The 24,686-nt window shown below is 55.1% G+C and overlaps 9 protein-coding genes across 9 annotated transcripts; 4 read left to right on the top strand and 5 right to left on the bottom strand.

The window, feature by feature from the left end:
* Positions 1-352: 352 nt before the first annotated feature.
* COL26b_013487 (uncharacterized protein) lies at positions 353-1,009 on the bottom strand (the record flags this gene model as incomplete). The annotated part of the gene is made up of 2 exons (XM_053186085.1): positions 353-577; positions 869-1,009. 2 exons carry the CDS (start codon positions 1,007-1,009, stop codon positions 353-355), a joined length of 366 nt encoding a protein of 121 aa, XP_053029978.1.
* A 677-nt stretch (positions 1,010-1,686) lies between these two features.
* On the top strand, positions 1,687-2,600 carry COL26b_013486 (uncharacterized protein; the record flags this gene model as incomplete). The annotated part of the gene is made up of 2 exons (XM_053186084.1): positions 1,687-1,762; positions 1,984-2,600. The coding sequence occupies 2 exons, from the start codon at positions 1,687-1,689 to the stop codon at positions 2,598-2,600; spliced, it is 693 nt and encodes a 230-aa protein (XP_053029977.1).
* Positions 2,601-3,261: 661 nt separating this feature from the next.
* Positions 3,262-5,628, bottom strand: COL26b_013485 (uncharacterized protein; the record flags this gene model as incomplete). The annotated part of the gene is made up of 2 exons (XM_053186083.1): positions 3,262-5,425; positions 5,477-5,628. The coding sequence occupies 2 exons, from the start codon at positions 5,626-5,628 to the stop codon at positions 3,262-3,264; spliced, it is 2,316 nt and encodes a 771-aa protein (XP_053029976.1).
* A 2,081-nt stretch (positions 5,629-7,709) lies between these two features.
* COL26b_013484 (uncharacterized protein) lies at positions 7,710-8,031 on the bottom strand (the record flags this gene model as incomplete). Its single annotated transcript, XM_053186082.1, has 2 exons — positions 7,710-7,725; positions 7,763-8,031. The coding sequence occupies 2 exons, from the start codon at positions 8,029-8,031 to the stop codon at positions 7,710-7,712; spliced, it is 285 nt and encodes a 94-aa protein (XP_053029975.1).
* A 775-nt stretch (positions 8,032-8,806) lies between these two features.
* On the bottom strand, positions 8,807-10,544 carry COL26b_013483 (uncharacterized protein; the record flags this gene model as incomplete). The annotated part of the gene is made up of 7 exons (XM_053186081.1): positions 8,807-9,037; positions 9,090-9,554; positions 9,609-9,902; positions 9,949-10,131; positions 10,182-10,348; positions 10,437-10,477; positions 10,537-10,544. The coding sequence occupies 7 exons, from the start codon at positions 10,542-10,544 to the stop codon at positions 8,807-8,809; spliced, it is 1,389 nt and encodes a 462-aa protein (XP_053029974.1).
* Positions 10,545-12,105: 1,561 nt separating this feature from the next.
* On the top strand, positions 12,106-17,594 carry COL26b_013482 (uncharacterized protein; the record flags this gene model as incomplete). The annotated part of the gene is made up of 2 exons (XM_053186080.1): positions 12,106-17,534; positions 17,588-17,594. The coding sequence occupies 2 exons, from the start codon at positions 12,106-12,108 to the stop codon at positions 17,592-17,594; spliced, it is 5,436 nt and encodes a 1,811-aa protein (XP_053029973.1).
* Positions 17,595-17,889: 295 nt separating this feature from the next.
* On the bottom strand, positions 17,890-18,678 carry COL26b_013481 (uncharacterized protein; the record flags this gene model as incomplete). Its single annotated transcript, XM_053186079.1, has 2 exons — positions 17,890-18,423; positions 18,670-18,678. The coding sequence occupies 2 exons, from the start codon at positions 18,676-18,678 to the stop codon at positions 17,890-17,892; spliced, it is 543 nt and encodes a 180-aa protein (XP_053029972.1).
* Positions 18,679-19,199: 521 nt separating this feature from the next.
* Positions 19,200-21,338, top strand: COL26b_013480 (uncharacterized protein; the record flags this gene model as incomplete). Its single annotated transcript, XM_053186078.1, has 4 exons — positions 19,200-19,393; positions 19,594-20,351; positions 20,400-20,536; positions 20,586-21,338. The coding sequence occupies 4 exons, from the start codon at positions 19,200-19,202 to the stop codon at positions 21,336-21,338; spliced, it is 1,842 nt and encodes a 613-aa protein (XP_053029971.1).
* An 871-nt stretch (positions 21,339-22,209) lies between these two features.
* Positions 22,210-23,445, top strand: COL26b_013479 (uncharacterized protein; the record flags this gene model as incomplete). Its single annotated transcript, XM_053186077.1, has 4 exons — positions 22,210-22,255; positions 22,321-22,703; positions 22,763-22,867; positions 22,921-23,445. The coding sequence occupies 4 exons, from the start codon at positions 22,210-22,212 to the stop codon at positions 23,443-23,445; spliced, it is 1,059 nt and encodes a 352-aa protein (XP_053029970.1).
* Positions 23,446-24,686: the final 1,241 nt, after the last annotated feature.

Raw genomic sequence — 24,686 nt, 5'->3', positions numbered from 1 at the left:
GTTGCTTAGAGCCCTCTCATTTGAGAGTGTCTCGCCTTGTACAAATCATTTTTATATTCACGGAGTCCGGGCAACAAAAATACCCCTACACGATAGAGCATTCACGGGGGGGGGATTTCTCTTTTGCCAAAGCATTGTTTTTTCGGTCTTCGGGCTAGAGATTAGAAAGTGTTCCTTAGAGAAAATAGACATCTCCCACACCTACTTCACACACCGCATCCTGCCTCACACTGAAATCATCAGCAAAATTTTGCACCCTGAAAAACTTATTTCGTGCATGCCCAATTGCCACTACTGAATGATAGGGTATCGCATTCTCAACAGTGCACTTCCGTAACACGGGTATCTTTATTCAGTTTACCATCCGACCCCGACACTTGGCCTCGTACCGGCTAAGCATGTCCTTCGTATCCCGATCCAACGCCGCCTCGCTTCCGTCCAGGACCCGCCTCACAAACGCCGCGCCCTCCTCGTACCTCCGAAAGAAGTACAGCTCCTCCACAGCGTGCAAAAGTTCTTGCAACACGGGCTTGCTGGCCGGACCAGGTGTCAATGGCAGCTCAATTGTCTTCCAGACCTATTCTGAATCAGTTTTGCTCCCGTTCAGTGTGCGTAAGCAAGTCGGATGCAGGGAGGATGAGGGGGTGAAGGCGGTCTCTCGGATGCGGTGGAGCAAAAAAGTGAGCATCGGTGAGGGGGTGGTTTGGGGGGCTCGGTTGCTCCGGTTCGGCGTTCTGGACAGGGCCGGGGAGGGGGAGAAAAAAGAGGACTTCCTCCCGAAGCGCTCGATAAGGTAAGAATAATGTAATTGTGAAAATGAAGCATTTCAATAATGAAAACGCGGCGTATTTCTGCTCTCGTGGCTTACCTCGCCGTTCTGCTCCTTGACTCTGTACGTCGCCCGAAGCTCCTGGAAGGCTTCCTCGGACTGGTGGTCCCGGGGATTCGCCGTGCCCTCTTCGTCGGAGTCGATGGCGATGCAGAACAGGCCCCCGTCGTCGTCGGACATTGTGCTGTTGTGTCGTTTTTGCGGATTTGAGTGGACTGGAGTCCTTCAAGCAGTCGCCGAATGGTTTCGAGATGGCGTATCCTATCCCCCAAATTTTTTAAATTGCTTGTCTTGACTGTTGCAAGTTCCGCTTCCCCAGGGAATGATTGGGGATATTGCGATGTCTTTGATACTGCCCAACGCAGACTTGCTGATGACTGACTTGAATCTCAACTTCCCAAAAGAGTCCAGACACCGCAAAGCTTTCTCCCATTTTTCTAGGTGACTCTTTCGTCGCCGACTGGGTTACCCACAGCACGCCGAGAGAATCCCTCCAAAGTGGGACCTCCACCAGTCCGTCCGAGTCGCCCGCGACAGAACGCCGTCCGCAGCCAGGAATATGCATCTAACCACCACAACAGAATTTTTCGTGTATTCTTACTAATAAACCCGCCCACAGCAAGTCCTGCCGAAGCGAACTTTTAGAAAGCCACCCACCCCCGAGGAAATGACATCAAGCCGCATGGCGGGGTCGGTGGGGGGGGGGGGGGGCGTTTACCTTGCCCGGCGGGGCGTTCTTTCAAGCTGCCCGCAAGCTAAACGACTCAACGACATCCCGCAAACGCTTGTCTCGACGACACCTCTTGGTCTGATACCAGCCCGATTCTCATAGTGCATTGGGGTAAATCAACACAAAAATGAAGGAGCAGGTCGAGAGACTGGTGGACAAGGCCTGGGACAAGTTTGAAAAGACACCGGCCGATAAACGCCTACGTACGTCCACTCTCTGTCTGCCGGAGCTATCACGCGAGCTTCGTGAAGCTCTGATGCGCCTCATCTCCCAAAGCTCCGAGCTCCATAGACCAAAACTTTCCCCACCCAACCCAACGCAAGATGCACCGCTGACCCTCCAACAGTGATAGGTATCGCCGGCATCCCAGGCTCAGGTACATCCCCTCCATCCACTTCTTATCCCCTCCTAACATCTCTCGCAGGCAAAACAACCCTCTCCCAGATAATAACAACTCGCCTCAACACCCGCGCCTCCGCCCTCGACACCTCCTACACCCACGCCCCGCCCGCCGCCTTCGTGCCCATGGACGGCTACCACCTCACCCGCGCCCAGCTCTCCGCCCTCCCGGACCCGTCCACCGCCCACGCCCGCCGCGGCGCCGCCTTCACCTTCGACGGCCCTGCCTTCCACGCCCTCGTCACCTCCCTGCGTGTGCCCCTCGGCCCCGAATCCTCCGCGCCCATCCTCGCCCCGAGCTTCGACCACGCCGTCAAGGACCCCAAACCCGACGACATCGCCATCCTCCCGTCCCACCGCATCGTCGTCTTCGAGGGGAACTACCTCGCCCTCGACAAGGACCCCTGGAACGCCGCCGCACGGCTGATGGACGAGCTGTGGTTCGTCGACGTCGACTTCGAGGTCGCGCGCAGGAGGCTGGTCAAGAGGCACGTCAAGGCGGGCATCGCGAAGGACGAGGAGGAGGCGGATAAGAGGGCACGGGAAAACGACCTGGTAAACGGGCGCGAGATTGTGGATTTCAGGATGGATGTTGATGAGGTCGTCGTCAGTCGCGAGGATGACGAATGGGTTCACGAGTAGGTCAGGTGTGCTTCCTGTGAGATCGGGCGGGTTATAGAACGAGGGGGATATCATCGTGTTGAAAGAGCGTCTGGGCGGTAATGAATGATCATGAAAGCGTTGAACATTCGCATTGAACTTGATAGACAGCATGATGGAGACGACCATAAGATGAAGTACAATAAGCGACAAACTTCAGTCATGAAACTTCTAGAGTAATGTCACTTATCGAAACACCAGCAGAAGCATGATCGCATCTCAACAGAACGGCCCTAGCCAAGCAGAAAGAAGCCTGAGAATGAATGAGTCGACAGTGCTTCCCCCGCCACTCAGAATAGCATGATTAAACGAAGGCTGGCTCGGTCTCTACCGTCAAAGAGAAAACTAAAGTGTAGAGTTACAAAGGAGGAACGCAGGTCTTCCACAACACCCGAAACATGACACACAAGCACATCAGGGAAGCAGGGCTTGAAGAAAGCTATTGTCTATCTACTGCTGGCGATGATCTCTAGAAGCCAGGCATGATGGCCCATTTCTGTTCTGCTTTCCACCCACTGTCTCACGAAAACCTATTTACGTTCCATTCATGTTGTGAGCTGATCCCGCACCCCAAATCACATTACCACGGTCCAAGACAGAAATATGCAAGCCCCTATATCCACGCGTCCCGCTCAGTCCGGGACTACTCATCAGCCGCGATTCCGGTGAACGAGCCCGCGTACTTGGCACCAGAGAATCCAGTGGCAAATCTCGAGCTCTCGAGGCCACGACGCATTTTGGGTCCGTTACTGTTGACAGTCTGGCCCTGGACAACAGGCTGGAAGACCTGCGCCCTAGGCGAAAATCCTGTGCTAGTGTTCAGCTGTTGAGTCATGTTATAAATGGTGGGCGCAGGCTGCTGGCCGCCGTTCTGTTGAGCGGAGGAAGGTCCCTGGCTGACGTGGTAGGTCACGGAGATGGCGTGCAAGACTCCATTAGCGGGCAAGTGCTGCTGCATCGCAGACTCAATGATCTGCTGAGCTCCATACGGATGGTAGATAGCGGGACCGGCCATGTGAGGAGATCCCATGATGGGAGTTGGCATCTGGGGAGGCATGCCCTGGACGCCGTGAATGTAGCCCGGGTGGGGAGTGGCCTGCGCAGGCGGCATGACAGGAGTTGGCTGCTCTGACTTATCAGCAGCGGTGGCTGCGTCAGTCTGCTTAGCCGTCGACTCAGCCATGGACACTGCGGTGCCGCCCTCTTGAGAAAGGCTGGTGCTGAGCGTCTCATCCTCAACGGTAGGGGCAGTGGAGGTGGGCTGCATGGAGACAGCAGAGTCAACCTCGGACTTGCTGGTCTTGAATGAGATCAGCGACTCGTCAGCGGCGCTTGCCTCAGTAATCTCGGGCTTCTGCATAGGAGCCTCCTGCGCAGGCTCAGACTCCCGGAAGATGGGAGCCTCCTTGATAGGCGTCTGGACCATCTGGTTGTTGATCTCAACCTCGACCAAAGTATCGCTTTTTCCAGCAGGAGCCATGGTAGAAGCAGTGACGGGAACCTCCTGGCGACGGTTGAAATGAAGATGAGGAGGCAATCGACCACCTCGGTCTTTCTGCAGAGGAATCTTGACATCCTTGATGCCGGGAGGCATCTCAGCCGATGAACGTCTCTCGAGAAGCTGTTCGGCACTGTACTGCCTACGTTCCGCCGTACGCTCCGCCGTGTACATTGAGGAGCCCTTGACCTTATCAAGTGCGAGCTTGTCGAAGGCATCCTCAAGGCCTGTAGTCTTCGAGGCATTCTTATCGACGTCGGTCTTGGGAGCAGCAACCATCTTCGAACCAGGCTCGGGGGTGGGAGTGCCGACTGCCGTCTTCTCCGAAGGCGTCTCGGGAAGCGACTCTGCCTCTGCCTCTTGCTTTGCCGAGGGTTCGACCGCCTCACTCTTTGCAGGGATGGCGTGCTTCAGGATGTACTCCATCACACGCTTGATGTTGTCGCATTGAAGGTTAAACTCCACTCCAGTACTCCCATCTGGGAACCTGAAGCTGTATCGCTCTTCCCGGGGTTTGTCGTTTGAGGAGTCGATAAAGCTGCAGATCACCAAGACACCCTTTGCGTAAACGCAGCGGTAAGTTTCCAGACCGTGGCTCTTGGTGAGAATGTCCTTGTACTCCATGACGAACATGGCGTGGCCCTCGGGGCGATTCTCGGTGAAGACGACCTTGAGTTTGACGATGACATCTTCCCAGGATCCACCAGGACCTCCCATCTTTCCCTTGCAAGTAGACGAGAACAGCTGTCTGTCAGAAGGCAAAGCGGAGTCGTTGGCCTTTGCATGCTCATGTTCCATGCGTCCCTCGCTGGGCAAAGAGGCCTTGGTAGTAGGAGGAGCAATGGCAGCAATTGGCGTCTGCATCTTGGCAGCCTGAGCAGCCTGAGCAGGCTGGGTAGACAGTGCAGGACTGACGGTCTGAGTAGATTGAGCAGGCTGGGCAGGTTGCTTGTCGGCCTTAGTAGACTGAGTGGTCTGGGCAGACGAGGGAGAAGAATCACCCTCAGCGGGCTTCTTCCTCAGGTGAGGAGGCAAAGCAGACGCGCTTCCTTGGCCGGGGTTATGCTGACTACCCTTGAAGGTGACAGAAGCGCCCTGAGAAGACATCGCAGATGTCACCTGGGCGGCGCCAGTTGTATGAGAACTGGTCGCTTGAGTAGCATAGGTCTGCTCGCTGCCTCCAACAGCCTGGACCAGAACATTGGTACCAGCACCGTTACCACTAGCCTTATTGAAGATCCTGAACTCAGCGCCAGGTGGAAGAAGGATGCCATTCGGGCTGGTCTTCATGCCAGCATAGGCATCATTGCTATTCTGTGTCAGCTAGATTGCCGCCGAGAGAAACCGGGCAGCGACTTACGCGGGGCGGGGCTTGGGAACATAGTCCTGCGAAGGGCCTCCAGAGGCCCGGTAGGAACTTGGACCGCCCAAGTCGCTGAGGTTCTGAACACCCTTGGCCTCGTCATCATCAAGGCCGGTCTTGGCCAAGTCTGGTTTTGAAGTCAGATACATGTTACATCAACGAACATGGACAATAACCTACTCAAATATCCTTGGAGGGACTCAGAAGTTTGCGTGGGGACGACAGGACGACGAGGGCGCAGCCGATCATGGTGCTCGCGCTTAGTATTGTCAAGAGGGAGCTCTTCGACACGGCCAATGCCCAGGTCATTCTGTTGAATGTAAGCGGGGTTCAGGAGGAGGAAGGAAGGAACTTGCCATCATGGCATCTCTGATCGAGTCGGGCGCGACGGGAGGAGTCATGGGAGACTGAGTCGCGGTAGGTTGCATATGCAGCTTCGGCATGCGATCAGTACGCCGCTCTTCTTTGTTTCCCCAGCTGCCCATATTTGCTACGAGGCTTGTAGAGCTGGGACCTTGCGTTCGTGAGCTTTATGTTTCAGCGCGGTTCTGGTTGCAAGTCAGGACGAAATCCAGCGAGTGGTGGACGGGATGGGGAGAAAAATAGGCAACAGCAAGGAGACACCCCGACAAGATGGAAACCTAGAAGCAAAAACGCGATGAAAGGCGCTCTTACCTGATACTTGAAGGCCCGGTTGTGATCCGAGGTCCCTCGATTTGATTTTGTAGACGTAGGTAGCGCGTTGCGCGGTGTTTGGATGATGCAGAGACGAAATAGCGCAGGCCGTTCTCAGCTATCCGTTCAAGAAGATCTTGAAGGTAGAGAGTAAGGTGCGAAGTAGACGAGAAGGTGCTCTGGGAAGGAAATTTTGATTTGGAAAGAAGTGTGTTGTTGTGTTGTGGTGGAGGAAGAGTGTGGGAAAAAGAGAAGGTGAGGGATGGACTTTGGGGAGAAAATGGAAGATGCAAAGGGCAGCAGTGTGCCCAGACCAGATCCAAAAGAGACAAGTCTGGCCAGAGATAGGGCAGGAGGGAGGAAGGGAGGGGATTCGTCCGGGATGGAAGTCAGGCAGGCAGGCCCACCCAGGATAAGTTGCTCGAGAGAGCAGAGCCGTTCTTGCTCACCTACAGATAAAGACCCTGTCGACTCAGTAACCAGTGTTAAAGAAGGAGCAGCCCTCACTCCGGGAGACTGAGGAAGGTGTCTTGCTCCTGCCTGTGAATGAGTTTTATCAACCTGTCAGTAGGGACTGTAACAAACAGACCAAGTTGGGTATCAAAGGTCGCTGCACGCAGATGGGAAGAAGCAGAAGTCATCCAAGAACGACTTCTGGGTTAAAAAGATGAACTTCATGCAGCAGGGAAGCTGCAGAAATTCGGCTTTGTCCTCTCAGTAGAGGCACTTTGATGGGCAATATGTGACATCCCATGCTGTCTCATAGTGTCATGTTGCGTCTCCAGGGTCGGGTTTAACTGCGATGATGTTAAATGGAAAGGGCCTCAACCAGGCACCGATGATTTTACTTTTGGAAAGCCTCCCCAGCTGGGGAGAGGTCTAAACTCTACCGATGACTGGTGTCAAGTAAGGGACTGGTCAAATTCACTGGGTTGCGACTCTTTTTGCAACTCACCCTTCCTCGAAGTGAGACACTTCGATCGACAACAACGAATGGGCATGTCATTTCATTTGTGGGGCAAAATCACTGCAGAGAGGAAAGGATCGTGCTGTGAAAGAATAGGATTGTGAATAGGCTGAAAAGAATCGTCTACGAGTACGCCTCACTGGGTTGAATCTGCAGAGCGAACGAAAGCTATTGATCTAGCTGTCGCATTTCCCTTGAGCTCAAATCAATCCGATGTTGTGCTTAGACAGAGGACAACAGGAGAAAAATGGAAGTATTGCCTTGAGACAATTGCTGATGACATTGGTAAATTATAAGGGATCTCACGGTAGAAGCAGGCTGCTTTGGTTTCTGTAGCGCCAGAGAAGTTGGTCGTCTCGGAAATGCTTGACATGTATCTTTTAAACAGACAAAACTGATAAACTGAATCTCCGCTTCCAATGATTCGAGGATTTCATTCCGTATCTCGCATCCACGCTTAGTGTCTCTGAGTCCAGGCATCGGTTCATGATGATCACAACAACAGTACCAGCTTTGCAGACTTGCTTCGCCCCCAACTTCAAACACCATAATGCAAAGTTTGAAAGGCCCCTTGGGGCGTATCATTACTCATATCCCATGCTTCCTATAATACAGTTCCAGTTTCCCATCCCAAAATTTACCTCGCAGCAGCGTCCTTGGGAGCGCTGCTCAATCCCTCAACACCCTGGCGTCCAACACTGCTCAGGTCCTCAGCCGCCTTGGACGCGGGCTCTCTCAGACCGGAGGTGGCAGCCGTCTCGGTACCGATCTTGCGCTCGGAATCGCCGCCGCTGCCGACGTTGACGTTGCGGGCGTCCACGGACTGCCAGTCGGAGGCAACGGGGGGCTGCTCGGGGAGAGGGAGGTTCTGCTGGACCTCGTTGATCTTGTCGGCCTTGGACTGGGTCATTTTGGCGGGTGATGTGAAGTGGTAGTGGTTTGGAGCTAGGGAAGGGGTGGTGAGTTAGCGCTCGTTCGTCATTGGTCGAAGCTCAAGACAGCTAGCCCCAGGAGGGGAACGATGCGACTTACTGCGTGGAAGAACTTCAAAAGATTTGGAGAAATGTTCCGTGGCGTGGTTTCCTTCAATTGCTTTGATTTGCTTTTTGAATGTGATGAGGAGGAAAAGATGCACAATCATCTGGCTTCGATTGAACGTCTTTTATGTTCAAGATATCCAGAGTCCTCCGGGTCCTGTCCTCAGGGACCATGCTCAATTGACGCTGACGTCAATGACGTCAAGCAGAGGCAATTGCGGCTCTTCGCACACAATCAGTGGAGCTGCGAACCGCACGCTCCAGTATCATCGACGATTTGGCGGGTAGGTGGGGAACTCAAACGACAGATGGTCGATCAATGACAAAATTGCTCCAGAGCCTCCAGGAGGAAAAGCTCCTTGGGCTTCCAAAGAGGTCTACGCGCATGTGCCTTGACAGCTGTTGCCTCATCCAGATGCAAGTTTATTGGGGGGTTGGTTTCGTAATCTTGTTCAGCCCTGAACGCCTTAATTCCCGGCAAAAAAAGCCAGCCAGGTCATGTCCGATCCCTTCCCGATAGTGCCACATGGCCGCCTGAACCAACAAATCGACGTTGTGATGCACCCACGTATGATGCTATCCCAGCCTTGCTTCCTTTCCCCCTCATCAGCTCTAACCCCCACCTCCACTCTCGCAATCGTGCCTGACTTAACCCATCCTCTTGTCGGTTTCAGCTGAAGTCGCCTTATCTCCAGTGTCGGGATTCAGGTAGTCGGCATCTTCTGCGGCCTCGTACTCTTGAATAAGGTCCTGCACCACCTCGCGGGCCTCGTCAAACTCGTCCAAGTTCTCTGCAAATGGCGCCGTCTTCTTGTACCCTTCCATGAATGCATTGCGCTTCCGCATGCCGTCGTACTGTCTGACGATTCTCTTGAAGAGCTGCGCATTTGTTAGCAAGTGGAATCGAGGTTCAAAGTCAGCAAGTACTTACAGTTGCAATGCTGGTGTGGTTGGCCAGCATCAGACCGCTGACGCGGTGGGCCATCGGGATGTAGGGGCTCCGCTTCGTCAGGGCCACCTGAATGCTGGCTGGGCCCCAGGGAATGAAAGTTGCCAGTCGTCGTTCCCGGATTCTAAGCAGACTCTTGTGAACGTCTGTGGGGTCCACCTCGCCCTGGATGACGTTTAGGATGGAGATGTAGCAACTCTTCTTCCCGGGCTGCGTCGAGACCATGCGATTCTTGGGCTGCAGCAGTCTGCGCATGACGTCCAGCACCGTTGTCTTTCGCACCGTCTTGGCCTGTTCGACCTGGTCGCCAGTGAATGGCGTGTATGCTGTCATCAAGAAATGGCATCTTGGGGTAGGAATCAACGAGGCCAGAATGCTGACCAGGTCGTTGTGCATGTATCCGGGGTATCTCAGTGTGGTTGTGCTTGCTGACATGACTGTCGAGACCTAAAGACGCCTGTTAGCTATGGCGCCAGTAACGTCATCAAGTGTAGAACTCACAAGTTGGTTGGTTTGGGCAAACGATGGCTCTTGAACGTGAAGTCGGTCGGCTGCAATGCGTGAAAGGGCTCCGTTATCCAACACGACGACGGAGTCGGCATTTTGTACCAGCCTCCTCATGGCGAGCACGCTGTTGTAAGGGTGAACAACGACATCTCCTGCGTTTGTTGTGTCTGGGAAGACTGAGTATGTTTGGATAATCTTCTTGGGAAACCGATCGTTGAGGCGCTCGAGGAGAAAGGATCCTAGACCGGATCCGGTACCGCCAGCTATTGAGTGCAATAGCATGAAGCCCTGTTGAACGTCAGCAAAGCTCAGAGCGTTCTATCATGATGCATACCTCCAGAGAGTCACTTCCGTCGGCCTCGCGATCGATCATCTCCATGATGTCCTCGCAGACAACCTCACCCGTCTGGTATCCGTCACCCCAGTTGTTCGCGGCGCCGACGCCATTCTTCCCAACGAAGAAGTTCTCGGGGTTGTAGATGTTCTTGTAGGGGCCAGTTTGAATGCCGTTGATTACCTGAAATGTTTTAGCAACAGTAATTGCTCCATCACCATAAAGACACCTACTCTTGGTTCGAGATCGACTAGAATGGCTCGCGGGATGTATCTTGTATCGTCACTCTGGTAGTAGAACACGTCTTTTCGGTCGCCTCCCTCGGTCGCAAAGTCCTCAAGGTTTCCATCTTGATTGATTCCGTGCTCCTGGCAAAGCTGCTGCCAAAACTGGCTTCCAACTGTATCGTGTCAGCCTCAATATCGGCGCCTGCTGCCCGTTCGCAGCTGGGTCGATGCGAGAGAGCAAGAAATGGCGGGGTAACGTACTGCTGTTGCCGCATTGTCCGGCCTGGACGGTGATAATTTCCCTGTGGAAAATACGTTAGATGAAGATGCATCGAACGGACGGAGGAAGTGTGCGACGAACCTCGGCATCTTGCGATATGGCGGCGGGGCTTCGGCGGCGTTGGGCTTCAAAAACAGTCGGTCACCGGGAGTTCGTGATGTTTGACGCGACCCGGTCCTTATCGATAAGCGAGACGCGAGGCGCGGTCTTATTGGGCGCATGTGCCTCAGCTCTCAACAACTGATGGCCAGGGGACCCCCCCTCTAACGCCGCAAAATCCCAAGACGCCTCGGTTTACAAGCCACGGAGACTCGAATGATTGAATCCCCATTTCTTTCATTCACGGTGAAACAACCCACGCAGACTAGTCAGGGACGATCTTGGGTCTTTGTTAATTGACCGCGCCTTGTCGAGATTGGCATAACGACCGCGATTCCCCTCTGAGGCCTCTCTTTATTTGAAGCCCGCTTCAAACACACAATGGATTGATTGGGTCTTTGATGAGGCCCCTGTCGCAGCTGTCACTAATCTGCATTCCATGCCGGCTCGCTGCCACAACAAAGCTAATTGAGCAAGCTAAATCGTAGGCATGTTGACGTGGTCCCACGTCTCAGATCTAATCGAACCCCTATTGCATCCGTCGTATGAACTCCAGTCTTTCCGGAAGGTACGTGGGTGTCAGTAAGTCCCCTGGCCCCCATTTCGCGGAACGAGATAGATAATACGCAGTAGACAGATTGATCCATAATAGATTGCGGGATGTGCACCATCTGTTCTCGCCGTCATTTCAAGCCCGCACAGCCCTTAGAAGTCTGTTCCGCCGGGAGTTGGGCAGAACAAGGCCCTTGTTGATTTGGAGGAGCTAGAGCCGGAGCTGCAGCTTGTATCTGCACGCCAAAAACTAGAATTCTGCCCTCCCAAACCTTCCCCCATCCTTCAAAATCAGAGGTCATTCGCTGCTCACTTGCCGAAGACGAAGGGCTGGTGTCAAATGTCAATTCGATCAGCTGCGTGTGGCCCAACTGGGCCCAAATAGCGCGGGAGCCACTGAAGATTGGGCGTGACATCGGACTGGTGCGCCCCGGAGGGAGCCGCTGGGTCACCCCCTGCGCCCCTATTTCGTAGCCCGGCAGCGCCCATTGGCTCGGAGCCAAATAGCAATTAAGCCTCTCCCTCCACTAACGGTGCTACTTGGCTGGGGATTTGCAGTCCGTCACAAGGGTCGGGCTGCTGGGACTGGCACCGTGGCATCCTCCCTTGAACCTGCCCACTCTGCACCCCGTTGCTCTCCCTGTCCGCGTCTTTGGTGCTCCCAAACGTGCCCCCAAGGTCCTTGCCTGGCTGAAGACACCGCAACTGCAATACCGATCGTCCGCAACCCTGCACCTCAACCTGCAGGAGGAGCAACCTCACCTCACCTACCACGATTTTCGCAGCTCAGTTCGACAGGCCGCTCTTTTCCCCTCAAACCCGTCATTCTTGCAGCGATCAGTTCTTATTATTCCAGACGTTGGTGATCGACGACGAGCGCCGTTGCCGTTACCGTTACAGATGGTGTCTCGGTCTTAGCTCCAGTCCTTCCCATTGTCTGTACCACTCTCAAGTCCCTTCTTTGCCCTGTGGAATTCCAGAATTTCCACTCGAGACACAATGGCCACGACGGCCAGAGATGAGTCCATCTCACCAATGACACGCAGCCCTCGTGCGGCCTCTCCTTCCGCGACGGGAACCCCAGGCGCGCCCGACTCCCTCGCTCCTCCCCCTCCTCCACCGAAAGACGGCCCGCCTGCTCCTCCGCCGAAGGACCTTCCCTCCCCCAGATCGACGATCTATGCGATTGATCCGACGACCGAAGCAAGAGATTACATCAATGGAGGCGTGCCTCACGATAGCCAATCTCCTGTTCAACAGCCCGCCAAGCGCCCGACACTGCCGAACCTGAATTCCGCCGACAGTATCGGTGCCAGACAAACCCCGGGAGGACTGCCCATGATGCCAGAACACAGCACTTACTCTCCCGAGCCTGCGTCCCCGACCGACCGACGAAGCGTGCAGTTTGCTAGAACGGATCAGGTTTTGGAGCCCCCGGCCAGTCACTCGCGGAACCCTTCGTGGGAAGATGGCGGCAAGTCCATTGGGTCTGCGTTCATGACCAAGTTGAAGCAGTTGACTGGTTCTGGAAGCCTGCAGACTCTCAAGACGAGTAGCTCGGGCAATTTGAACGACTCGGGCACCCCTTCCCGGAGCAACTCGCCTACATCTGGTCGCCCGAGAATACCAGGGACCTTGGACGAGGATGATGTTGTCGGCGGAAGCGATGCCGACGCTGATGTCGAGACAGCCGACGAGGGCAATGCCACCGACACAATCAAACCAAAGAAAAAGAGGAGAATGCGCAGATCGAAGAAAGACAAGCCCCAGATGTCGGTGCCCAGCACTCCTAACTTGAGGCAGTCGCACCTGCCTGGTCCAGACTCCCCTGTTGGGTATGGACGCATGGGTGCGCTTCGCCGACGGCTCTCCATGCCTGACAACACCGCCGAACAACAGCAGCAGCAGCACGGTATGTCAGAGGGCGAAGGACGCGACCAGCTTGCTGGCCCATCGTGGATGCGGTCCCGTAGAGCGGATGGCACCGAAAGCCCCCTCGGCCCTGGCAGAAGAGGTCACATGCGCCGGATCACAGTTCTCGGCGGCGGAGGTGTGTCGGACGGAGACGCGATAACGACGCCCAAGAGGCCCTTCTTTGGTGGCGAGAGAGCGTCGACATGGAAGTACGTCAAGAACACTTTGAAACTTCTTAGGCAGAAGAAGGAGGACCGTTTCGATTTCGCCAAATCAGCAGAACTCATGGCCGAGCTGCGAGCCGGAGCCCCCGCCGTTCTCATGCTTGCCAGTATGATTCAGAGAGACGAACACGGCAATAAGAGAATACCGGTTCTCCTGGAGCAAGTGCGCCTACGTATTACAGACAGCCAGCCAGAATCAGAGGACGACGACAGCGAGCGCCACTGGGTGTTCACCATGGACTTGGAATACGGCAGCGGCCCGTCGCGCATGAAATGGACCATCATCAGAACGCTCAAAGACGTCTATAACCTACATGTCCGTTACAAACTGGCGATGAGCAACGATAAGTACTTGCATGGGCGCGCCGACGTGGGTGCCCGACCTAAGATGCCCAAGTTTCCATGGGGCGCCTTCCCGTACCTTCGTGCGGCACGCAACAAGGACGACAGCGACGACGACGATGGGGCTAGCATTAGAGCTGCCAGCCTCAGAGGCGATGAGACTGGAGCTGAAGGCACTGCTGCGGAAGCAACTGCAGGAGAGGGGACTGCCAGCGAGTGGGAGGGCCGCGCAGGGCCAGGCAATAGGAAAAAGTCCCGTCTCGGCATGTTGGGTATGCGCAGGAAGTCTACTGGTCTGACTGACCCGGGCGATTCAGGAGCAGAGAACCAAATCGAATTGGCCCAGGCGCGGAAGCGCTACTTTGAGAGACAAAGACGAGTCCTCGAGAAGTACCTGCAGGACATGATCCGATGGCTCATGTTCCGCGCTGACAGCAACCGTCTTTGCAAGTTCTTGGAGCTGTCTGCACTTGGTGTGCGCCTGGCGGCTGAAGGCAGCTACCACGGCAAAGAATGCTACCTCCACATTCAATCATCCAAAGGAATGGACTTCCGCCGAGTCCTGACACCAAAGAAGGTTATTGCCCGTCACAGCCGAAAGTGGTTTCTCGTGCGGTCCAGTTACATTGTCTGCGTTGAATCACCTGAGAAGATGAACGTCTACGACGTATACCTCGTGGATTCCAAGTTTCGCATCGTTTCTAAGAAGAACGGTCTGAAGCAGCTGGGCAAGGGGAAGGCCAAGGCCGAAGAGAAGGAGATCGACCTGATTGAGGAGCCTGACACAGAAAAGCACCACACTCTGACGTTACACACCGCCGAGCGGAAAGTCAAGCTATTTTCGAGGAACCAGCATATCATGAAGCAGTTCGAAGACTCTATAGCAGAGATGCTCAAGCAAACTAAGTGGCATGACATCAACCGCTTCGACAGCTTCGCCCCCGTTCGCAATGGTGTCTTCGCACAGTGGCTCGTGGACGGAAGAGACTACATGTGGAATGTTTCTCGGGCTATTAGCATGGCACGCGACGTTATTTACATTCACGACTGGTGGTTGAGTCCTGAGTTGTACATGCGTCGACCTGCGGCTATCAGCCAGAAGTGGCGTTTGGATCGTCTGCTTCAGCGAAAGGCACGCGAGGGTGTCAAGGTCTTCGTCATCGTCTACCGTAACGTCGAAGCCGCCATTCCAATCGACTCAGAGTACACCAAGTACTCCCTTCTGAACCTCCACCCCAATATATTTGTCCAGCGGTCGCCCAACCAGTTCAAGAAGAATCAGTTCTTCTTCGCTCATCATGAGAAGCTTGTCATCGTCGACCATGATGTAGCCTTTGTCGGCGGCATTGATCTGTGCTTCGGTCGATGGGATTGCCCACAACATCCGATCACTGACGATAAGCCAACAGGTTTCGAGCAGAGCGAGCAGCCCAAGGATGCGGAGCATGTGCAGCTCTTCCCCGGCAAGGATTACTCGAACCCTAGAGTCCAGGATTTCTTCAAGCTTGATGAACCGTATGAGGAGATGTACGACAGAAGCAAGGTACCCAGAATGCCCTGGCATGATATTGCCATGCAGGTCGTTGGGCAGCCCGCCAGAGACTTGACCCGTCACTTCGTCCAGCGATGGAACTACGTCAAGAGAGGACGAAAGACGACCAGACCTCTACCTTTCCTGCTTCCACCGCCAGACTCCAAGATGGCAGAGCTTGACGCTCTTGGATTGACCGGTACCTGCGAGGTCCAGATTTTGAGATCCTCAACCAACTGGTCCCTTGGCATCGAGCACACGGAATGCAGCATCCAAAATGCTTACATCAAGATGATTGAGGACTCTGATCACTTTGTCTACATTGAGAACCAGTTTTTTATCACCAGTACCGAGGCATTCAATACCAAGATCGTCAACCGCATTGGCGATGCACTGGTCGAGCGCATCATGCGAGCTCACGAGAAGGGAGAAGACTGGAAGGCGTGCATCATCATTCCTCTGATGCCAGGTTTCCAGAACACTGTCGACGAGCAGGAGGGCACCAGTGTGCGACTAATTCTCCAGTGCCAGTATCGCAGTATTTGCCGTGGCGACGGCTCCATCTTCTCACGCCTTCGCGCTGCGGGCATTGAACCAGAGGACTACATCCAATTCTACAGCTTGCGACAATGGGGCAAGATCGGCGCCAGGAACGCTTTGGTGACAGAACAGCTGTACATCCATGCCAAGTGTATCATCGTGGACGATCGCGTGGCTCTCATCGGTTCTGCAAACATCAACGAGCGGTCTATGCTGGGAAGTCGTGACTCCGAGCTGGCTGCAGTCGTCCGTGATACCGATATGATCTGGTCGACGATGGCTGGCAGGTCTTACCGCGTCGGTCGTTTTGCTCACACTCTGCGTCTCCGTCTCATGCGGGAGCATCTTGGATTGGATGTGGATGAGATACTTGAGGAAGAGAGACAGGCTGAAATGGACCGGCAGGCCGAGTACGAGGCCGAAATGGACGAGATCTATGCGGATGACGACGAGACGCCACCTGTCGCCGGACCAAGCGGGCATTCGAATGAGAAATCAGCAAAGCCAGTTCTTCCTGGACAAACTCCCAGCTTTAACCATGATGCCACCGCCGTGCCTGGCGAGGCTGCAGACGAAGTATCATCGGCGTCGTCCTCCAAGGACAAGGATATTGACCCTCGGGTCATGAACAACAAGGATCACGCTCTTGATATCGCTGGCTACGGAAAGGATCACTGGAAGACTGCTGAGAAGCTCGGTCTTGATCAAGGCCGCGACTCTGTCATCGTCAATGGTCGTGAAGTACTTGTCAATGGCGTCTTTTCCGAAGGCAAGGGTACTCTGGAGACTCCCATGCAGCCCCACGAGCGCAAGACCTCGGTCGAGCATCACATCGAGGAGGATAATTGTGTCAGCAACGATGCGCTGCCGCCGATTCCTGCTCTCAACCGACGCACAACCGACCAGCTTGGTCTGCCTCGCATCGCCGGACTTCCTACATTACCCGCTGTGGATGACACTGATATTGGTGGTCCTCCAGTTCACCTCGATCAGAACGGCCAACCGACGAATGGACCTCTTCATCCCCTCGCTGCAGACATCAGGCAGGCACACATCGATAAGGACTGCATGCGTGATCCGATCAACTCGTCATTCTTCGACGATTGTTGGAACCGTGTTGCAGAAAACAACACCAAGCTGTACCGCCGAGTGTTCCGGTGCATGCCTGATTCGGAGGTACTCACCTGGCCTGACTATCAACAGGCTACACAGTACGCCGAACGTTTCAGAGAGAGCCTTGAGGGGAATACGAAGACGGAGGAAGAGCCAAATCTGGCTCGGCACCAGGCCCCCGTCACTAGCGGCGGTGCTGGAGTAGGCGCGCCAGGCCCTGCTGCTGTCGTCAAGGCCGCGGCTGAAAAGACAGGAGAGAAGCTGCCTCATCCCACCATCATTATTCCTGGAAACGACAACCACAGAGGCGGTACCGCGGAGTCGGACGAAAGAGACAAGAATGACGAGAAAGCTGCCCTTCGATCTCCAGAAGCCCCGTCACCTGTTCTTCCCGCGGGTGATGTACCATTCCCGGCTTTCGAAGTTGGCTCCCCTGCTCCTGACGGAGGGCTGCTCGATCCTGCCCGTGAGAAGAGCAGAGAACGGAAGACAACGTTCTCCCCTCTTGAAAAGCCCCCGTCTAGAGATGTCAGCACCCCGGCGCAGCAAGCTCAAGGGTCGGTCAAACGCCGCCGACGAGCCACTACTAAAGGCAGTCGGCGCGGCCAGCCGCCCGAGGAGGTGCTTCCGAGAGCGGAAGCAGAAGAGTTGTTGAACCTTATCCAAGGTCACGTCGTACAGTTCCCTTACGACTGGCTGCTCACGGAAGAGCAAAACGGAAACTGGGGCTTCCAAGTTGACGGCGTTGCACCTCTACAAATTTAGTAAGTTTTCGTGGACTCTTACCCCAGAACTGTGATGCTGACGCACTTTGTAGTAACTAGTGGATGAAGCCTTTTTTGGTGCCCCTCTTTGGCTAGACGTTGCGGACTATTGGCTAGACGTGCCTTACCGACGACAGAAGCAAAACTCAGGGTCCGTTACAGACGATAGAAAAAGAGACGACGGAAACGCCATTCAAGATGGAGACACCAGGGAAACGTGTGCAAAAAACGGAGTCGGAGGGTGGACAATTGGCGTTTTGGTCTCGGTTACTTTTTTTTCTTTCTTTTACCGCTTTTCCCGGCTTTGGCCTTTTGTTCTTTTACATGTATTATACACATTCTTACACTACAGACTTTATACTCTTTCGCTGACCCAAATGGCCCCTCTGCAGCCCGCGCGAATGACGCCAGTCAGCAGCCAATGCGGCTCGGCCTTCTTGGCGTCATGTTCGACAGCATGGTCGAGGTGCTCAAGTTCTTCGTCTCTGATCCTCCGCAGCGTCTTGATGAGCTCCGAAAATTCGGGGCCAACTTCGTACCCCTCCGCCTCCCACTCACTGACCATCTCTAACAGAGTTCGGATCTGGTTGTTGTAGTGGTCGCCAATCTCAGTCTCAACAGCCTCCGTGCAGGCCATGGCTGCCTCGCGACCCATCACAGCCGTACCCCAGCCCAGACCAGTAGCCATGACCTGCCACACGGGATACAGGGCAGTCGGGCGTATACGATGCTTGTGGATAAGAGAGTTGAAGGTCTTAAGATGCCCCTCCTCTTGGTCGTACATGTGCGCCATCAAGGGACGGAGGTGAGGGTGTCGATTTACGAGTGGTGGGGTTTGGGCGGTGTAAATGAGCGTCGCTGCGAGTTCTCCAGCCTGGTTTACCCGGAGCTGTTTCGCGTGTGTCAGTAATGGTTCTGAAGACGGATGAGAGACTCAGTGACGCACAGCTGAGGACAGAAAGTCCTTCTGCTCCTGGGTTAAGGGCTTGCGACGTGGGCGATCTTGGCTGGTTGCTTCAGCCTGCGACCTGGGCGTCGTCGAAAGCTGCCGCTGCGAAATGCACAGAGCCGGCGCATGCGCATGGTGCGCTGTTCGCCTTGCTATGCCGCTGCAGGGCCTCCAAAACGTTCGTACAGACGCCATTGTGTGGTTGTGAAGTGACAATGTCAGCCCCAGCTCGGAGCATGCACTCGGCCGAAGTCCAGTCGCAAATGAAGCTGTCAATGATATCGAATGATTTAGCCCGGCGGATGCCGAGCACACTGCGCGCCATGATTGGTTGACGTCACGCCAGATCGGATGGGAAGGGGCCGATGCTCCGACGGCCCATTATTCTGTGCAGCTGTATGACATAATATTGGCCAATCAGACGCGAGCTGTAGACGACAGTGTCCCGACCTGGAAGGCAGTGAATAGGAGCCAGACTTTCAAGCTCTTCTTCCCACCTTACCAACATCGCCAATCGCCCGTTTCCGCCAGTCTGTTGAATTCCTTCCATCGAATCCGCGCCGCTCCCACCGAACATATCGCAATATCTCAGAGCACAACAGTATCGTTACCTAGTCGCGTCGACGACCAGGTTCCGTCGCGATCTCTCGAGAAACCCTTCGAAGCCGTCGAAGTCGCCTTTGTTCCCCCTAATCGAGTTCCTTCCACAACGCACAATGGCCGACATTGACGATGAGCTTTTGGCTCTTGCCGGAGGTGGAGAGTCCTCAGATGAGGAGGAAGTGATGTCAGAGGCCGAGAGCAGGGCGCCGTCCGCATCACCTCCCCCTAAGGCAGCAGCAAAGAAATCAGTGGCAAAGAAGGTGAAGAAGCGCACAGGAGGGGAGGATTCGGAAGAAGAAGGCGAGGCGTAAGTCTCTACCACCTTGAGGATCTGGTCTGGTCACATTTGAATGGCTTTTTCACCTGCTGTCAACCACCCTCACCTCCAACCAGCCCTCCACTGCCTGTCAAACCTGGCATCTGCGGGCCATTTTTGCGCAATCTCTTTTGCTATATCATCCTCATCTCGGATTATCTGTTCATCACATCACTAACAATGCGCCTCAGATCATCCGCGATCGGCAGCCCGAACTCGATAGGGTCGGCCGCAATGGACGAGTCCGACTCCGAAGCCGAGCAGCACAGCGGCCGCGCCGGCGCCCACGACGACGACGAAGAGGATAAGTACCCCGTCGACGGAATGTTTAGGAGCGCTGCCGAGAAGGAGCAGGTGATGGCGATGCGCGAGGTTGAGAGGGAGTCACTGTTGGCAGAACGCCAGGCCGAGATCGAGCGCCACCGACAGAACCGCATGCTGCGCCAGCTCGTCGGCGAGAGGGAGAACGAGGAGAAGAAGCAGAAGCTGAAGAAGCGCAGCGCGGACGCCGCTGATCTGGAGGATGGCGCGCGTAAGACATCGCGTCCTCGCACGGATGGTAAGACGTCGGCGATAGATACGCTGCGTCGCGCCCGCGCGGAGAAGAGCGATCGTGCTCGTAGGAGGGAAGAGGATCGCCAGAGGGGCAACCAGTCTCCGCGCGACGACGATTACGGTGGCCGCGACGAGAGCGACGGCGAGGACGACTACGACGAGCGCAACCGCCGTCGTCGCAAGACGAGGTCGCCCGAGGACGAGATCGTGGCGCGCGAGTTGCCGCCGCCTGACATGCGCGACTTTGAGCGGATTCGTGTGGGCAAGAGTCGGTTTGCGGAGTATTGCTTCAATCCCGGCTTTGAGTCCGCAATGACTGGTTGCTATGTTCGCATTAGTCTGGGGCCCGACCCAAAGACTGGTGCGGACGAGTATCGCATGGCGCGCATCCAAGGTATGCTGGTCGCTTCTGATGGATGAGCCTTTTTTCTGACATTTACAGCCATCACTGTGGGCAAGCCGTACGCCATGACCGGCCCAGGTGGCTCATTCGTGACTGACCAGTACGTCTTGGCTGCGCACGGCAAGGCGGAGAGACCATTTCCCTTCATCTTCCTGTCCGATAGGCCGTTCACAGAGGTACGTTTGCAATGGCTCCGCAAGTAATTGCACAATCTAATGGTGTTAGCGCGAGTACAACCGTTACGAGAAGGTCATCCAAGCAGATGGTCTCAACATGCCGAAGAAGCAAACACTCCTCGACAAGATTGACGACATTAACCACCTCGTCAACTACCACCTCACAACCACAGAAATCGACGAGCGCATCCAGCGCAAGTCCGCTCTCCGCAAGAAGTTCGACCCGAAGATCCGCGAGCGTCTCGCGCAGGACATCGACATTGCTCGGGCTCAGGGCAACACCAGGAAAGCGGAAGATCTTCAAGAACAACTCGACGATCTCAAGACCAACGTTCTCGCATTCAAGACCAGCCTCAGCGACAGCCAATCCAAGCCCAGCGCGACCTCCCAGCAGGACCGCCTCGCCAACATCAACCGTCAACGCCGACTGCAGAACGCGGAAAATGTCCGCAAGGCGCAGCTCAAAGAGAAGGCCGAGGCGCGCAAGCTCGAGGCCGCGCTGGAGAGAGGCGAAGACATCAAGAACGACCTGTCACGGCGTCTACGTACCAAGGCCAAGTTCATCCACGACGTCAAAGACGGCGTCAAGAAGCCTTCCAGCACGAACGGCAGCAACGCAAGTACCCCGGCCAATGGCACGCCTCAACTTGGAGCGCAGAAGTCAGGGTCCCTGCTGCCCCATCTGGCCAAGCTGCAGGCCGCGAACCAGGAGAAGAAGGGCATTCCCACCATTCACAAACCTCTTATGGATGACGACATCATCGGAGCTTTGGACCTCGATATTGATGTCGAGATCGACTAGATATAAAATTGGCATTGATTGGCACATCAACACATTGGGTTATTTCACATCGGGGCCTCAGCCTATTAGCTATTCAAAGGAATACATCCATAGGTAAACTTATAGCACATCATTAGGCTCCTCCCTCCAGCGCAAGGAATTGTAGAATAGAGACCATACGGTTAAAAGCGGGAATCAATGAATACACATGCTTTCACACCACCGTTACTCAGACTCGATACGATGATGTACGCAATGCGATTACATGCGTGACCTCCCGTAGACGGCGCTACTGCACGCCGCAGCGGAGACGGATTTAAGCAACTGGGAAGCCCGACCAGCATGTCCCGTGCCGTTGCGGCCGATTGGATCCCGCGGGGTCGCAAACTGCTGCTGCAAAGTCCGCTCCAGCTTCCTCCAGCTTCAGCTCCTCCCAAGCTTGGTTGGCTCCACCCCACTCCCAGCAGCACGTGGGCTTCCCCGTCTTCAATTGGCGCCGCATTCATCCCGAGGCTTCCAACAACCCAATCACCACACCGCGCGGTCTCAAGCTCTGTCAATCGCCATCACCCGACGCAGGCGACTACCGCGAGCGGTACGGGCTCTTCAATTCCACCGACGACAAACGGGCCTAGGCTGCTTCGCTCTTCCTGACGATGACTATCCCGATCATGATTTAAAGGTGTCTTCTTGTGTTTCTTATTATAGATTTAATACACTACATCATACACTTATCTGTCTCCTCATCCCCCATCAGCGCTGGCCGTTGTGATTGTCGATTCCCCGACGGCTACAGTGCTCCCGACTCGACGATAGAAGCTATTGAGCTACGATCAGCATACCATATAAACACCATCTAGATTCTACAGATACAGCTAAAAGATACACCGCCATGGTTTCAGAAACGAAACCGCTCCTCTCAGAGGGCATCCCATCTGGTACCACGACCACGGCCTACCTCTCTGCTCATTCTGCAAAGCTAACGATCCAATCTCGTGCGCAGCCCAATTCACCCGCGCCCTGCACCGCCCCTCTTCCTCCCCCGTGACGACGCTCCCGCAAGCGATCGCGCACCGCGGCTACAAAGCCCTCTACCCCGAGAACACGCTCCTCGCCTTCCGCGCGGCGCTCGACGCCGGCGCGCATGCCCTCGAGACGGACCTGCACCTGACCAAGGACGGCGTCGTGGTGCTCTCGCACGACGGCACGCTGGAGCGGTGTTTCGGCGTCGACAAGAAGATCAACGAGTGCGAGTGGGAGTATGTGAGCTCGCTCGAGACGATACGCGAGCCGAGGCAGAGGATGCCGCGGTTGAGCGACTTGTTGGAGTTTCTGGCTGAGGGGGGGAAGGAGAGGGAGAGCATTTGGGTTTTGCTTGACATCAAGGTGATTCCTGGTGGCGCTGTCTGAAGAGGCGGGATGATGAAGGCTGATGCGTGCTGCAGACTGATGACCCCGCGCCGGAGCTGTTGAGTTGCGTTGCGCAGGTCCTGGCATCGACGCCGGGTCCTGTGCCGTGGAACAAGAGGATCATATTCGGGTGCTGGAACGTACGTATCCTCTCAACATCCGCTGGGATCCTCATACTGACACAGCACGCCAGCAACCGTACATCAACCACTGCACGACCTACGTTCCTACGTACCCCGTCGCCCTCATCTCCTGGTCGCCGATCTTCGCCCGCAAGTTCCTGCCGCAAGAGTTTCTCTCCTTCAACATGTTTCAAAAATCACTCGTTGGGCCCATGGGCAAGGCCTTCATGCGCGTGCTCAAGGCGCATGACCGCCGGCTGTTTGTGTGGACTGTCAACGAGGAGGAGTGGATGGAGTGGAGCATCGCGCAGGGCGTGGACGGCGTCATCACGGACGAGCCCGAAGCGTTCCTTGAGGTATGCAGAAGGTGGGAGGGTGAAGAGGGCTCAGCCGCGGCGGCGAAGGAGGGAGGTTCACGGTTGGAGCAGATGAAGAGCGAGAGGAAGGATCAGGGCTTGAAGAGGACGGTTAAGCTATATGCTGAGATTGTCTTCATCCAGGTTCTGGTCGCCATCTTTACGCCTGTGTTGATGATTGTGGCGAGGTTCGGGGTTGTGGGACCGGTGCCGAAGGCGGCGAAGGCTTTGCGGTTGTGATATTCGCTCGCTTTCCACGTCAGATGCCGAGATATAGAGGTGTGCTATAGACAGGGTGTGCTTGTGCGATGGCCGTAATGTCTTTGATCTGTATCGGGTGCGAAAAGGTTCATAGACTGGAGGACGAATAGACTCGCTTGCTGAGATGGATGCTGGATGATCGGTTCATGCCCACTGCCTGAATATCAGGAAGCATCTCCAATCAATATAGGTTGCACCGCAAGCAAGCAAATTCCATACAGCCCAGCGCGTTCATCGTACTGTTCATTTTGTCTCATCGCCTGAGCTCTATTCCGTGCCACATCTTCAGATGTGTGGTACTCTGAGAACGAGCTTGCGACTCACCCTCATTGAAGCTGTCGTCGGGGCTGATCATCGCCTGCTATGCGCGCTCTGAATTCCATGCAGCCTGGTCAGGCTGTTCATCGCTACCTTTCACTAGAATTTCAACTGATGCTGACGCATGGGAGTTAGGACCAGTCATCCGATTTACATCCAAAGCGGAAGCCATAAACACCTGACGATCAAGAATCACCACGACCTGGACTCTTTATGCCTCGAGAGACAAGACTGACGACGTGTCACCTGCCAGGCTACATATCTGGCATGCCCTGTCTGTGGAGAAGTACACGCCCAGTGGGTTAAACTTACCTAAAACACCACAGGATACCGTCCATACCCATCGACCTTCCAGCAATTATGTTTCCCCCATTATCTGAGGAGCGTAAACGACTTCTCTATGAAAAAAGGAGGGAGCAGGTTATGTTGGCACGCGAGCGGATTATTGCAGGACGTGACCTCGTGGCCATAACATGTTCAAAGGCCTCGACGAAGTCCTTCGCCAGCCAACGCTGCGCAGGGTCGTGCTGGGTCAAGCCGCTTACCCCTTTGACGAGGAAGCCCTTGTCAAAATTATCACCAACAGCGCGTTTAGCTCCTATGCCCACCTGGTAGCAGTCGCCGTAAAGCCGGATGATGGCCGCCTGCCCCCTCTGTTGGATGTTTTCAAGTTAATCATCTCTGTGCAAGATATATACGACGCACGGTTACGGGAAGAAGACCTACAAACGCCAGTCGCGCCCGCGAAGGAAAGAGTTCGTAACGGAGACCAAAGGGCAGCCCGAAGAAACGCCAGGTTGATCATCCAACAGCTCGAGCGTATGACACCAGAGGAGCTTGCTCAAATATGGAGAGGCGAGGGGAATGCTGTCAACGCAATGCAGAAGCTGGTCTCCCACCCG

Source organism: Colletotrichum chrysophilum (genome assembly GCF_026319265.1).
Source record: "Colletotrichum chrysophilum strain AFK26 chromosome Unknown scaffold_233, whole genome shotgun sequence".
In the NCBI taxonomy this organism is placed as follows: Eukaryota; Fungi; Ascomycota; class Sordariomycetes; order Glomerellales; family Glomerellaceae; genus Colletotrichum; species Colletotrichum chrysophilum.
The sequence above is the reverse complement of the archived record's forward strand: the minus strand, read 5'-3'. Positions and strand labels throughout refer to the sequence as shown.